Genomic DNA, 14,377 nt, shown 5'->3' on the forward strand with positions numbered 1-14,377 from the left:
TTTGTAATATTTCATGTCTGAATGAAATTATTTTCTTCATCGTTCGTCATGTGATTGCGTGTTTAATGGAAATTATTTTGAAAGAACGGGTGCCAAAATGAGGGTTGACGGACTAGAAAAATGCTTCAGTGAAACACTCTTGAAGTTGTGCTGTTCTTTTCATAGGTCATCATCCATCAAGATTTTGATAAAGTTTTTCGGAGACAAACGTAAGGTATGAAGTTTCATATTTTTCTATAGTCACAGTTTTTCACTTCATTTATTCAAAGGATGTATTTTGTCTGTAACACCTAGAATTGTGACAGTCACACCTTGGACTGTGACGATCACACCTGGGACTGTGACAGTCACACCTGGGACTGTGACAGTCACACCTGGGACTGTGACAGTCCATACCTAGAATTGTGACAGTCCACACCTTGGACTGTGACAGTCCACACCTAGAACTGTGACAGTCCATACCTAGAACTGTGACAGTCACACCTTGGACTGTGACAGTCCACACCTAGAACTGTGACTGTCACACCTTGGACTGTGACGGTCTAACCTTGGGCTGTGACAGTCACACCTGGAACTGTGACTGTCCATACCTAGAACTGTGACTGTCACACCTTGGACTATGACAGTCACACCTAGAACTGTGACAGTCCATACCTAGAACTTTGACAGTCACACCTAGAACTGTGACAGTCCATACCTAGAACTGTGACGGTCACACCTGGGACTCTGACAGTCCATACCTAGAACTGTGACAATCCAAACCTAGAACTGGGACTGTGACAGTCCACACCTAGAACTGTGATGGTTACCTGGGACTACGACAGTCACACCTTGGACTGTGACATTCACACCTAGAACTGTGACAGTCCACACCTAGAACTGTGACAGTCCACACCTAGAACTGTAATGGTCACACCTAGAACTGTGACACTCACACTTTGGACTGTGACAGTCCATACCTAGAACTGTGACAGTCATACCTAGAACTGTGACAGTCACAAATTGAACTGTGACAGTCACACCTTGGACTGTGACAGTCCATACCTAGAACTGTGACAGTCATACCTAGAACTGTGACAGTCACACCTTGGACTGTGACAGTCCACACCTTGGACTGTGACAGTCACACCTTGAACTGTGACAGTCACACCTAGAACTGTGACTGTCCACATCTGGAACTGTGACGGTCACACCTGGGACTGTGACAGTCCACACCTAGAACTGTGACTGTCCACACCATGAACTGTTACAGTCACACCTAGAACTGGGACGGTCACCCCTAGAACTGTGACAGTCCTCACCTTGGACTGTGACAGTCACACCTAGAACTGTGACAATCCACACCTAGAACTGTGACAATCCACACCTAGAACTGTGACAGTCACACCTAGAACTGTGACATTCACACCTTGGACTGTGACGGTCACACCTGGGACTGTGACAGTCCATACCTAGAACTGTGACAGTCCACACCTAGAACTGTGACAGTCACACCTTGGACTGTGACGGTCACACCTTGGACTGTGACAGTCCATACCTAGAACTGTGACAATCCACAGCTAAAACTGTGACAGTCCACACCTAGAACTGTGATGGTCACACCTTGGACTGTCACAGTCCACACCTTGGACTGTGACAGTCCATACCTAGAACTGTGACAGTCACACCTTGGACTGTGACAGTCCACACCTAGAACTGTGACAGTCATACCTTGGACTGTGACGGTCACACCTGGAACTATGACAGTCCACACCTAGAACTGTGGCGGTCACACCTTGGACTGTGACAGTCACAACTAGAACTGTGACAGTCACACCTAGAACTGTGACAGTCACACCTAGAACTGTAATGGTTACACTTGGGACTATGACAGTCCACACCTAGAACTGTGACAGTCACACCTAAAACTGTGACAGTCCACACCTAGACTGCGACAGTCACACCTAGAACTGTGACAGTCACACCTAGAACTGTGACAGTCCACACCTAGAACTGTGACAGTCACACCTAGAACTGTGACAGTCACACCTAGAACTGTGACAGTCCACACCTAGAACTGTGACAGTCACACCTAGAACTGTGACAGTCCATACTTACAACTGTGACAGTCCACAATTGGGACTGGGACAGTCCACACCTAGAACTGTGACAGTCACACCTGGAATATTTTTCCAGTGTGACCCCCAGTTTATTCACCTTTTCAATGTCGACCGAGATGACTTAAATGAAACTGTGTTGTCATAGATACATGTGTTTTGACAGAGCCACCCGGTCTGGCCACAAGTGCCCTATTCAATACGGAAACGTCCTGCATTTGAGTTACCATGGTTACAAGAAGAACTTGGAGACAAAGCAGAGCTCAGCACGACTCTGACTGATCTGAATGTGCTCCACACACTGGTTAAGTAAGTGCATTCACGTCACAGTAACTTAATGAATCCTTTGCATGCATCTAGTGAATAGAACTATTCTCAAGTTATTGTTGTGAGGATATTAGTCTTAAGATGTAGATGGTATTGCATTGATATATATATATTTAAAAATATAGCGATCAGCCAGTCTGTCTGTCTGTCCGTCCGTCTGTCATTATTTCCTTTTCCGGGGCAGAGCTCGAAAACAATTCAGTGTATTTGATCGAAACTTAGCAAGTTTATCAGTCACATACTGAAGTTGTGCTTTTGCTATTTAGGAATTTTAGAAAATTTTATTTTTTACGTTTCCATGGCAACAAGTTGGATTTAAGTTTTAATATAGGGTGGGTTCACTTATGGAGTATAACAAAAAAAACTGTTAAAATATTTCCTTGCCAAACATTGCATGTCTATATATAAAGCACATACTGAACTGGTGCCATTTGATATTAAGGAGTTTTAGAAATGTTTATTTTAGAATTTCCATTGCAGCTATTTTGACATGGGCTAAGAGAAATGTAGGATCAGTTACCTGGTTTTGGACCATAACATGTTAAAATGGGAGGGGGATATAGATGACCTCATTTACTATACGCTTGTTTGGTTATTGTTTCTTGTAATTTGTCATTTGTTTGCAAAAAAACCCCACAGAAACCCACTTGTTTTACTTTTCATTACATATGGATGCGACCTTGGTGGATCTTTTGTGGGTAAACAATGTATGCTTCTTCAAGAACATTCAACTCTTGACTCATTACATGCAGAATTGCATATTTACTTGTGGTTACTTTACAGACAGCTGCCGGGGGGAAATGTCATCTTTCTGACGACTCTTGTTGCAAATTGGTGCTGTGGAGTGACAGATTTTGTGTCAGGCTGCAGTGTGTACTGTGTAATGCTACAGTGTGTAGTGTGTGTCAGCAGAGACCATAATCTATTATATGGTCTCTGGTGTCAGGCTGCAGTGCGTACTGTGTAATGCTACAGTGTGTACTGTGTGTCAGGCTTCAGTGTGTACTGTGTAATGCTACAGTGTGTAGTATGTGTCAGGCTGCAGTGTGAACTGTGTAATGCTACAGTGTGTAGTGTGTGTCAGGCTTCTGTGTACTGTGTAATGCTACAGTGTGTAGTGTGTGTCAGGCTACAGTGTGTGCTGTGTAATGCTACAGTGTGTAGTATGTGTCAGGCTGCAGTGTGAACTGTGTAATGCTACAGTGTGTAGTGTGTGTCAGGCTTCAGTGTGTACTGTGTAATGCTACAGTGTGTAGTGTGTGTCAGGCTTCAGTGTGTACTGTGTAATGCTACAGTGTGTAGTGTGTCAGGCTTCATGTGTACTGTGTAATGCTACAGTGTGTAGTGTGTGTCAGGCTACAGTGTGTCAGGCTACAGTGTGTGCTGTGTAATGATACAGTGTATAGTGTGTGTCAGGCTACAGTGTGTCAGGCTACAGTGTGTGCTGTGTAATGCTACAGTGTGTAGTGTGTCAGGCTTCAGTGTGTACTGTGTAATGCTACAGTGTGTAGTGTGTGTCAGGCTACAGTTTGTCAGGCTACAGTGTGTAGTGTGTCAGGCTACAGTGTGTGCTGTGTAATGCTACAGTGTGTAGTGTGTATCAGGCTACAGTGTGTCAGGCTACAGTGTGTGCTGTGTAATGCTACAGTGTGTAGTGTGTCAGGCTTCAGTGTGTACTGTGTAATGCTACAGTGTGTAGTGTGTGTCAGGCTACAGTTTGTCAGGCTACAGTGTGTACTGTGTAATGCTACAGTGTATAGTGTGTGTCAGGCTTCAGTGTGTACTGTGTAATGCTACAGTTTGTAGTGTGTGTCAGGCTTCAGTGTGTACTGTGTAATGCTACAGTGTGTAGTGTGTCAGGCTTCAGTGTGTACTGTGTAATGCTACAGTGTGTAGTGTGTGTCAGGCTACAGTGTGTGCTGTGTAATGCTACAGTGTGTAGTGTGTGTCAGGCTACAGTGTGTGCTGTGTAATGCTACAGTGTGTAGTGTGTCAGGCTTCAGTGTGTACTGTGTAATGCTACAGTGTGTAGTGTGTGTCAGGCTACAGTGTGTGCTGTGTAATGCTACAGTGTGTAGTGTGTGTCAGGCTACAGTGTGTGCTGTGTAATGCTACAGTGTGTAGTGTGTGTCAGGCTACAGTGTGTGCTGTGTAATGCTACAGTGTGTAGTGTGTGTCAGACTTCAGTGTGTGCTGTGTAATGCTACAGTGTGTAGTGTGTCAGGCTACAGTGTGTGCTGTGTAATGCTACAGTGTGTAGTGTGTGTCAGGCTACAGTGTGTGCTGTGTAATGCTACAGTGTGTAGTGTGTGTCAGGCTACAGTGTGTGCTGTGTAATGCTACAGTGTGTAGTGTGTGTCAGGCTTCAGTGTGTGCTGTGTAATGCTACAGTGTGTAGTGTGTGTCAGGCTACAGTGTGTGCTGTGTAATGCTACAGTGTGTAGTGTGTGTCAGGCTTCAGTGTGTACTGTGTAATGCTACAGTGTGTAGTGTGTGTCAGGCTACAGTGTGTGCTGTGTAATGCTACAGTGTGTAGTGTGTGTCAGGCTACAGTGTGTGCTGTGTAATGCTACAGTGTGTAGTGTGTGTCAGGCTACAGTGTGTGCTGTGTAATGCTACAGTGTGTAGTGTGTCAGGCTACAGTGTGTGCTGTGTAATGCTACAGTGTGTAGTGTGTCAGGCTTCAGTGTGTACTGTGTAATGCTACAGTGTGTAGTGTGTGTCAGGCTACAGTGTGTGCTGTGTAATGCTACAGTGTGTAGTGTGTGTCAGGCTACAGTGTGTGCTGTGTAATGCTACAGTGTGTAGTGTGTGTCAGGCTACAGTGTGTACTGTGTAATGATACAGTGTGTAGTGTGTGTCAGGCTACAGTGTGTACTGTGTAATGCTACAGTGTGTAGTGTGTCAGGCTTCAGTGTGTACTGTGTAATGCTACAGTGTGTAGTGTGTGTCAGGCTTCAGTGTGTACTGTGTAATGCTACAGTGTGTAGTGAGTGTCAGGCTTCAGTGTGTGCTGTGTAATGCTACAGTGTGTAGTGTGTGTCAGGCTGCAGTGGATACTTTGTTGATAGGGTGGACGAGTACAGCTTGCTGGAGCTGTGGAAGGCTACTGGTCACTCGCTGACCGATGTGACCACCTGGTACTTGAAGGCCTATGATGAGGCAGTGAAGGAGCTCAGCATGACACTGCAGAACACAGGGGTGAAGTCAGCAGGGGGAACAGCCCCACCTGCACAGAACACGGGGGTGAAGTCAGCAGGGGGAACAGCCCCACCTGCACAGAACACAGGGGTGAAGCCAGCAGGGGGAACAGCCCCACCTGCACAGAACACAGGGGTGAAGCCAGCAGGGGGAACAGCCCCACCTGCACAGAACACGGGGGTGAAGTCAGCAAGGGGAACAGCCCCACCTGCACAGAACACGGGGGTGAAGCCAGCAGGGGGAACAGCCCCACATGCACAGAACACAGGGGTGAAGTCAGCAAGGGGAACAGCCCCACCTGCACAGAACACGGGGGTGAAGTCAGCAAGGGGAACAACCCCACCTGCACAGAACACAGGGGTGAAGCCAGCAGGGGGAACAACCCCACATGCACAGAACACAGGGGTGAAGCCAGCAGGGGGAACAGCCCAACTTGCACAGAAGGTGAGGCCATTGTTGTTTAAATCGGCATGTGTGCCAGGCACCAGTTGTGAGAGTGCTGGGAGGTGTGTTACACTCAACTGAAGATCACCTTACATACACTTATAATTAAATTTTCGTTTTGTTTATTGATATTCCTGATATTGTCTTCTGATTAGGTGAAATGGTCTCGTGTTATTGCATTCATTTCCCAATGAATATAGAAAATGAAGCCATGCCCACCGAGACGCACTACTTTCGTTACTATGGAATGTCGGGGAATCCCAAAATTACATTCGAGGGAATTCCCTCTCTGCTTAAGAGTATTGATTGTCATGCACAGTACATTAAGAGATATTCATGCATATTCATTGTCCAAACAACCCTTTGAGACCGATGGCCGTGAAGGAATGAAACAGTAAACGTGCAGGCTCGCTCGCCTGTTTTTTCCTGCTCGCCTTGGTTCCACAACTTTTATGTCTTCGGGTTTCATTTCTAACTAGAGATCTAGCATTTTTCAAATTGTGTCTTCCCGTTCTCAAGGAACTAATGTTTGAATTTGGCGGTGAATGACCATGGAAAAAAATCAGGTGAGTAAGCCTGCACATTTGCTGTTTCATTCCTTCTCTGCATTTGGTCTCAAAGGGTATTGCGGACAATGAATATGCATGAATTTGGCTAAATGTCCTGTGCATGAAGATACATGTGAGCAGAAAGGGAATTCCCTCGACTGTAATAGCGGGATTGCCTGGCATTCCGAAGTAAATAAAGTGGTCTGCCTCGATGGGCGTGGCTTAATTTTTACATTCATTGGGAAATGAATGCAATAACATGTGACCAATTCGGCTACTCAGAATGCAGGAATTACAATCAACACAATGAAAATGTAATTATTCTAAGTTGAAAAGCATTCATCCTTTATAGATTATAGATTATACAATCTGATCTACGAATATTGATATGTTTGAGTATCCACTTCATATGTAAGTTCCTCTGTGAGGTCAAATTAATGTCACATCATAACCACTGATTGTCTTATCCTCAGACCCGTGGAGATCCAGGGTAGAATAGGTCTTCAGCAGCACATGCTTGCCAATAAAGGCGACTTTGCTTGTCATAAGAGTAGACTGACGTGATCAGGTGGTCAGGCTCGCTAACTTGGTTGATGCATATCATTGAATCCAAATTGCATGGATGTCAAATTGCTCATGTTATTCACTGGATTGTCTGCTCCGGAATTAATTATTTACCGATCACCATCATATAGTTGGAATATTGCTGAGTGCTGCGATAAGCAACTAACAAACAATTTATTGTTTTATTGTCCATTGTCTTATCCCCTTCTACATACCACATCTCCATTATCTTATCCCCTTCTACAAACCACATCTTCATTGTCTTATCCCCTTCTACATACCACATCTCCATTGTCTTATCCCCTTCTACATACCACATCTCCATTGTCTTATCCCCTCCTACATACCACATCTCCATTGTCTTATCCCCTCCTACATACCACATCTCCATTGTTTTATCCCCTTCTACATACCACATCTCCATTGTCTTATCCCCTTCTACATACCACATCTCCTTTGTCTTATCCCCTTCTACATACCACATCTCCATTGTCTTATCCCCTTCTACATACCACATCTCCATTGTCTTATCCCCTCCTACATACCACATCTCCATTGTCTTATCCCCTTCTACATACCACATCTCCATTGTTTTATCCCCTTCTACATACCACATCTCCATTGTCTTATCCCCTTCTACATACCACATCTCCTTTGTCTTATCCCCTTCTACATACCACATCTCCATTGTCTTATCCCCTTCTACATACCACATCTCCATTGTCTTATCCCCTCCTACATACCACATCTCCATTGTCTTATCCCCTTCTACCTACCACATCTCCATTGTTTTATCCCCTTCTACATACCACATCTCCATTGTCTTATCCCCTTCTACATACCACATCTCCTTTGTCTTATCCCCTTCTACATACCACATCTCCATTGTCTTATCCCCTTCTACATACCACATCTCCATTGTCTTATCCCCTCCTACATACCACATCTCCATTGTCTTATCCCCTTCTACATACCACATCTCCATTGTCTTATCCCCTCCTACATACCACATCTCCATTGTCTTATCCCCTTCTACCTACCACATCTCCATTGTTTTATCCCCTTCTACATACCACATCTCCATTATCTTATCCCCTTCTACATACCACATCTCTATTGTCTTATCCCCTTCTACATACCACATCTCCATTTTCTTATCCCCTTCTACCTACCACATCTCCATTGTCTTATCCCCTTCTACATACCACATCTCCATTTTCTTATTGCCTTCTACCTACCGCATCTCCATTACCCTGATTTCAAATACCATTTATTCAGACACATCTTCACGACATCCCGTTCTGTCTCTCTGCTACATTCCCCTTGTTCCTACTACAGCTCCTGTTTCACCTGGAGAATGTGCGCTACTTCATGGACCTGGCTGGATGCAAGGAAGGGGTTGCCAGAGCTGGACACAAGATCATCCAGACATTAGTAAGAACAGCTACCAGTGTGTTCTGCTGTGTCCCAGCATGCAGGGCCACTTTAACTGTTGTTCACTGTGGGGCTTTATTCTATACTGAATGTGTGCTGCGGATACTTAGTTTTTCTTTGTTTTGAGAGAGAAGAAATTAGGATTAATGTGGTGCGTGAAAATTATTTTGTGTCACCTTGAACATTGCCTGTTTGCCACCATTATCGGGTTGGCATAAGAGTAAGTTATGTCACTTTGTGTAAGGAAATTTAACAGGTAGTATTGTAACATTTTTACATGTTATATTCATTATTATGGGATGAAGATACATTGTTGAAACAAAGTCATTGTTTAAGCTTTGTCAATTTGTCCTCCATGTCTATGGTCTATGCCAAAAATATTTGAATTGCAATGCTGACACCATCTTGATATGAGTTTAATGGCATTTTAAGCTGCTGACCTCAAACCAGTGAGTTACAGTAACATGTTTTAACATATGGACATTGGCTGTGCCCAGTTAAAACTAATTACACCAAGGACAGTGAGAGGAGACTGGTTTACATCCTATGCTTGTATTGCAGGAGAAGCTGCAGGGTCAGTGTGAGGAGAAAGTCAGGCAAGACCTTCTTTCTGAACACCGCTACTACCTAGCCTGTTGTCTGTGTGACAGGGGCGAATACAGGGAGGCAGAGACGCTACACACACAGGTCATCAAGTACTGGAGGGAGTAAGTAGTTGTGTGGAGGTGTTACCTGTAGCATGGTGTCTGTGTGACAGAGACGCTACACACACAGATCGTCCATTACTGGAGGGAGTAAGTAGTTGGTGTGGAGGTGTTACCTGTAGCATGGTGTCTGTGTGACAGAGACGCTACACACACAGGTCATCCAGTACTGGAGGGAGTAAGTAGTTGGTGTGGAGGTGTTACCTGTAGCATGGTGTCTGTGTGACAGAGACGCTACACACACAGATCATCAAGTACTGGAGGGAGTAAGTATAGTTGTGTGGAGGTGCTACCTGTAGCATGGTGTCTGTGTGACAGAGACGCTACACACACAGATCATTCAGTACTGGAGGGAGTAAGTAGTTGTGTGGAGGTGCTACCTGTAGCGTGGTGTCTGTGTGACAGAGACGCTACACACACAGATCATCAAGTACTGGAGGGAGTAAGTATAGTTGTGTGGAGGTGTTACCTGTAGCATGGTGTCTGTGTGACAGAGACGCTACACACACAGGTCATCAAGTACTGGAGGGAGTAAGTAGTTGGTGTGGAGGTGTTACCTGTAGCATGGTGTCTGTGTGACAGAGACGCTACACACACAGATCATCCAGTCCTGGAGGGAGTAAGTAGTTGTGTGGAGGTGCTACCTGTAGCATGGTGTCTGTGTGACAGAGACGCTACACACACAGATCATCCAGTCCTGGAGGGAGTAAGTAGTTGTGTGGAAGTGCTACCTGTAGCATGGTGTCTGTGTGACAGAGACGCTACACACACAGATCATCCAGTCCTGGAGGGAGTAAGTAGTTGGTGTGGAGGTGCTACCTGTAGCGTGGTGTCTGTGTGACAGAGACGCTACACACACAGATCATCCAGTCCTGGAGGGAGTAAGTAGTTGGTGTGGAGGTGCTACCTGTAGTGTGGTGTCTGTGTGACAGAGACGCTACACACACAGGTCATCCAGTACTGGAGGGAGTAAGTAGTTGGTGTGGAGGTGCTACCTGTAGCGTGGTGTCTGTGTGACAGAGACGCTACACACACAGGTCATCAAGTACTGGAGGGAGTAAGTATAGTTGTGTGGAGGTGTTACCTGTAGCATGGTGTCTGTGTGACAGAGACGCTACACACACAGATCATCAAGTACTGGAGGGAGTAAGTATAGTTGTGTGGAGGTGTTACCTGTAGCGTGGTGTCTGTGTGACAGAGACGCTACACACACAGGTCATCAAGTACTGGAGGGAGTAAGTATAGTTGTGTGGAGGTGTTACCTGTAGCATGGTGTCTGTGTGACAGAGACGCTACACACACAGATCATCAAGTACTGGAGGGAGTAAGTATAGTTGTGTGGAGGTGTTACCTGTAGCGTGGTGTCTGTGTGACAGAGACGCTACACACACAGGTCATCAAGTACTGGAGGGAGTAAGTATAGTTGTGTGGAGGTGTTACCTGTAGCATGGTGTCTGTGTGACAGAGACGCTACACACACAGATCATCAAGTACTGGAGGGAGTAAGTATAGTTGTGTGGAGGTGCTACCTGTAGCGTGGTGTCTGTGTGACAGAGACGCTACACACACAGATCATCAAGTACTGGAGGGAGTAAGTATAGTTGTGTGGAGGTGCTACCTGTAGCGTGGTGTCTGTGTGACAGAGACGCTACACACACAGATCATCAAGTACTGGAGGGAGTAAGTATAGTTGTGTGGAGGTGCTACCTGTAGCGTGGTGTCTGTGTGACAGAGACGCTACACACACAGATCATCCAGTACTGGAGGGAGTAAGTAGTTGGTGTGGAGGTGCTACCTGTAGCGTGGTGTCTGTGTGACAGAGACGCTACACACACAGATCATCCAGTACCGGAGGGAGTAAGACGACAGTGTGTGATGATAATATCCTGTGTTTTAAGTACTGTCTAACTTGAAAACCCTTTTCCAGCACAATAACCAGTGGAGTGGTGGACATCAAACAGGCTGAGACAAAACTAGCATGGGCTCTGAATGGACAAGGCTTGGTATACTTTCAGCAGCAGCAGTACACAGAGGTATAGAGCAGGCACCTTCTCTACTCTACTCTCTACTCTCTAGATCATGTGAACATAATAGGCTACCATGTGCCCTACTCTCTAGATCATGTGGACATGATAGGCTACCATATGCCCTACTCTCCAGATCATGTGGACATACCCTCCTCTCTAGATCATGTGGACATGATAGGCTACCATATGCCCTACTCTCCAGATCATGTGGACATACCCTCATCTCTAGATCATGTGAACATACCCTCCTCTCTAGATCATGTAGATATGCCCTTCTCTCTGGATCATGTAGATATGCCCTTCTCTCTAGATCATGTAGATATGCCCTTCTCTCTGTAGCATGTAGATATGCCCTTCTCTCTGTAGCATGTAGATATGCCCTTCTCTCTATAGCATGTAGATATGCCCTTCTCTCTATAGCATGTAGATATGCCCTTCTCTCTAGATTATGTGATATGCCCTTCTCTCTAGATCATATAGATATGCCCTTCTGTCTAGATCATGTAGATATGCCCTTCTCTCTATAGCATGTAGATATGCCCTTCTCTCTGGACCATGTGGATATGCCCTTCTCTCTGGATCATGTGGATATGCCCTTCTCTCTATAGCATGTGGATATACCCTTCTCTCTAGATCATGTAGATATGCCCTTCTTTCTTGATCATGTAGATATGCCCTTCTCTCTATAGCATGTAGATATGCTTTCTCTCTAGATCATGTGGATATGCCCTTCTCTCTAGATCATGTAGATATGCCCTTCTTTCTAGATCATGTAGATATGCCCTTCTCTCTAGATCATGTAGATATGCCCTTCTCTCTATAGCATGTAGATATGCCCTTCTTTCTAGATCATGTAGATATGCCCTTCTCTCTATAGCATGTAGATATGCTTTCTCTCTAGATCATGTGGACATGCCCTCCTCTCTAGATCGTGTGGATATGCCCTTCTCTCTATAGCATGTAGATATGCTTTCTCTCTAGATCATATAGATATGCTTTCTCTCTAGATCATATAGATATGCCCTTCTCTCTAAAGCATATATATATGCTTTCTCTCTAGATCATATAGATATGCCCTTCTCTCTAGATCATATAGATATGCCCTTCTCTCTAGATCATGTAGATATGCCCTTCTCTCTAGATCATGTGAACATACCCTCCTATCTAGATCATGTGGATATACCCTTCTCTCTAGATCATGTAGATATGCCCTTCTCTCTATAGCATGTAGATATGCTTTCTCTCTAGATCATGTGGACATACCCTCATCTCTAGATCATGTGGATATGCCCTTCTCTCTAGATCATGTGGATATGCCCTTCTCTCTACAGCATGTGGATATACCCTTCTCTCTAGATCATGTAGATATGCCCTTCCCCTAGATCATGTGGATATGCCCTTCTCTCTATAGCATGAAGATATGCTCTTCTCTCTATAGCATGTGGATATGCCCTTCTCTCTAGATCATGTAGATATGCCCTTCTCTCTAGATCATATAGATATGCCCTTCTCTTTATAGCATGTAGATATGCCCTTCTCTCTGGATCATGTAGATATGCCCTTCTCTCTGGATCATGTCGATATGCCCTTCTCTCTAGATCATATAGATATGCCCTTCTCTCTATAGCATGTAGATATGCCCTTCTCTCTAGAGCATATAGATATGCCCTTCTCTCTGGATCATGTAGATATGCCCTTCTCTCTATAGCATGTAGATATGCCTTTCTCTCTGGATCATGTAGATATGCCCTTCTCTCTAGATCATGTAGATATGCCCTTCTCTCTAGATCATGTAGATATGCCCTTCTCTCTAGATCATGTAGATATGCCCTTCTCTCTGGATCATGTAGATATGCCCTTCTCTCTAGATCATGTAGATATGCCCTTCTCTCTGGATCATGTAGATATGCCCTTCTCTCTAGATCATGTAGATATGCCCTTCTCTCTATAGCATGTAGATATGCCCTTCTCTCTAGATCATGTAGATATGCCCTTCTCTCTATAGCATGTAGATATGCCCTTCTCTCTAGATCATGTAGATATGCCCTTCTCTCTATAGCATGTAGATATGCCCTTCTCTCTATAGCATGTAGATATGCCCTTCTCTCTAGATCATGTAGATATGCCCTTCTCTCTATAGCATGTAGATATGCCCTTCTCTCTAGATCATGTAGATATGCCCTTCTCTCTATAGCATGTAGATATGCCCTTCTCTCTATAGCATGTAGATATGCCCTTCTCTCTATAGCATGTAGATATGCCCTTCTCTCTAGATCATGTAGATATGCCCTTCTCTCTATAGCATGTAGATATGCTCTTCTCTCTATAGCATGTAGATATGCCCTTCTCTTTAGATCATGTAGATATGCCCTTCTCTCTATAGCATGTAGATATGCCCTTCTCTCTAGATCATGTAGATATGCCCTTCTCTCTATAGCATGTAGATATGCCCTTCTCTCTATAGCATGTAGATATGTCCTTCTCTCTATAGCATGTAGATATGCCCTTCTCTCTAGATCATGTAGATATGCCCTTCTCTCTATAGCATGTAGATATGCCCTTCTCTCTATAGCATGTAGATATGCCCTTCTCTCTATAGCATGTAGATATGCCCTTCTCTCTAGATCATGTAGATATGCCCTTCTCTCTAGATCATGTAGACATTTAGAACTGGCAGGTTGCCATGTGCATTCCAGGCTGAGCCCCTACTGAGAGAGTCTGAATGCTACCACAAGAAACATGGCAACAAGAGGAATGAGGCTGACTGCCTGGTGAACCTGGGCCTAGTGCAGCTGAAAACAGAAAACCCCCAGAAGGCTGCAGACAAGTTCCTTGCCGCTCTCAAGGTGAGCTCTTGGTCCAGCATCTCACTGGGTAGTAGTTATTCCGACGTCTCACTAGGTAGTGGTTATACCAGTATCTCACAGGGTAGTGGTTATACCAGTATCTCACTTGGTAGTGGTTCTACCAGCATCTATCTGGGTAGTCGTTTTACCAGCATCCCACTGGGTAGTGGTTATACCAGCATCTCA

The 14,377-nt window shown here is 44.8% G+C and overlaps 1 protein-coding gene across 1 annotated transcript in view; it reads left to right on the forward strand.

Annotated features, from left to right (window-relative positions):
- Nucleotides 1–14,377, forward strand: part of LOC139457767 (TPR repeat-containing protein DDB_G0287407-like) — a 62,078-nt gene that overhangs the window by 36,189 nt on the left and 11,512 nt on the right. Inside the window, exons 14-20 of the mRNA XM_071239120.1 lie at nucleotides 166–214; nucleotides 2,263–2,405; nucleotides 5,495–5,714; nucleotides 8,519–8,614; nucleotides 9,176–9,321; nucleotides 11,246–11,351; nucleotides 14,042–14,191. Coding sequence (XP_071095221.1) covers nucleotides 166–214; nucleotides 2,263–2,405; nucleotides 5,495–5,714; nucleotides 8,519–8,614; nucleotides 9,176–9,321; nucleotides 11,246–11,351; nucleotides 14,042–14,191 — 910 coding nt within the window. The remainder of the gene's footprint in view (nucleotides 1–165; nucleotides 215–2,262; nucleotides 2,406–5,494; nucleotides 5,715–8,518; nucleotides 8,615–9,175; nucleotides 9,322–11,245; nucleotides 11,352–14,041; nucleotides 14,192–14,377) is intronic.

This window comes from Haliotis cracherodii, unplaced genomic scaffold (assembly GCF_022045235.1).
Source record: "Haliotis cracherodii isolate W230 unplaced genomic scaffold, xgHalCrac1.p SCAF_12, whole genome shotgun sequence".
Taxonomy (NCBI): Eukaryota; Metazoa; Mollusca; class Gastropoda; order Lepetellida; family Haliotidae; genus Haliotis; species Haliotis cracherodii.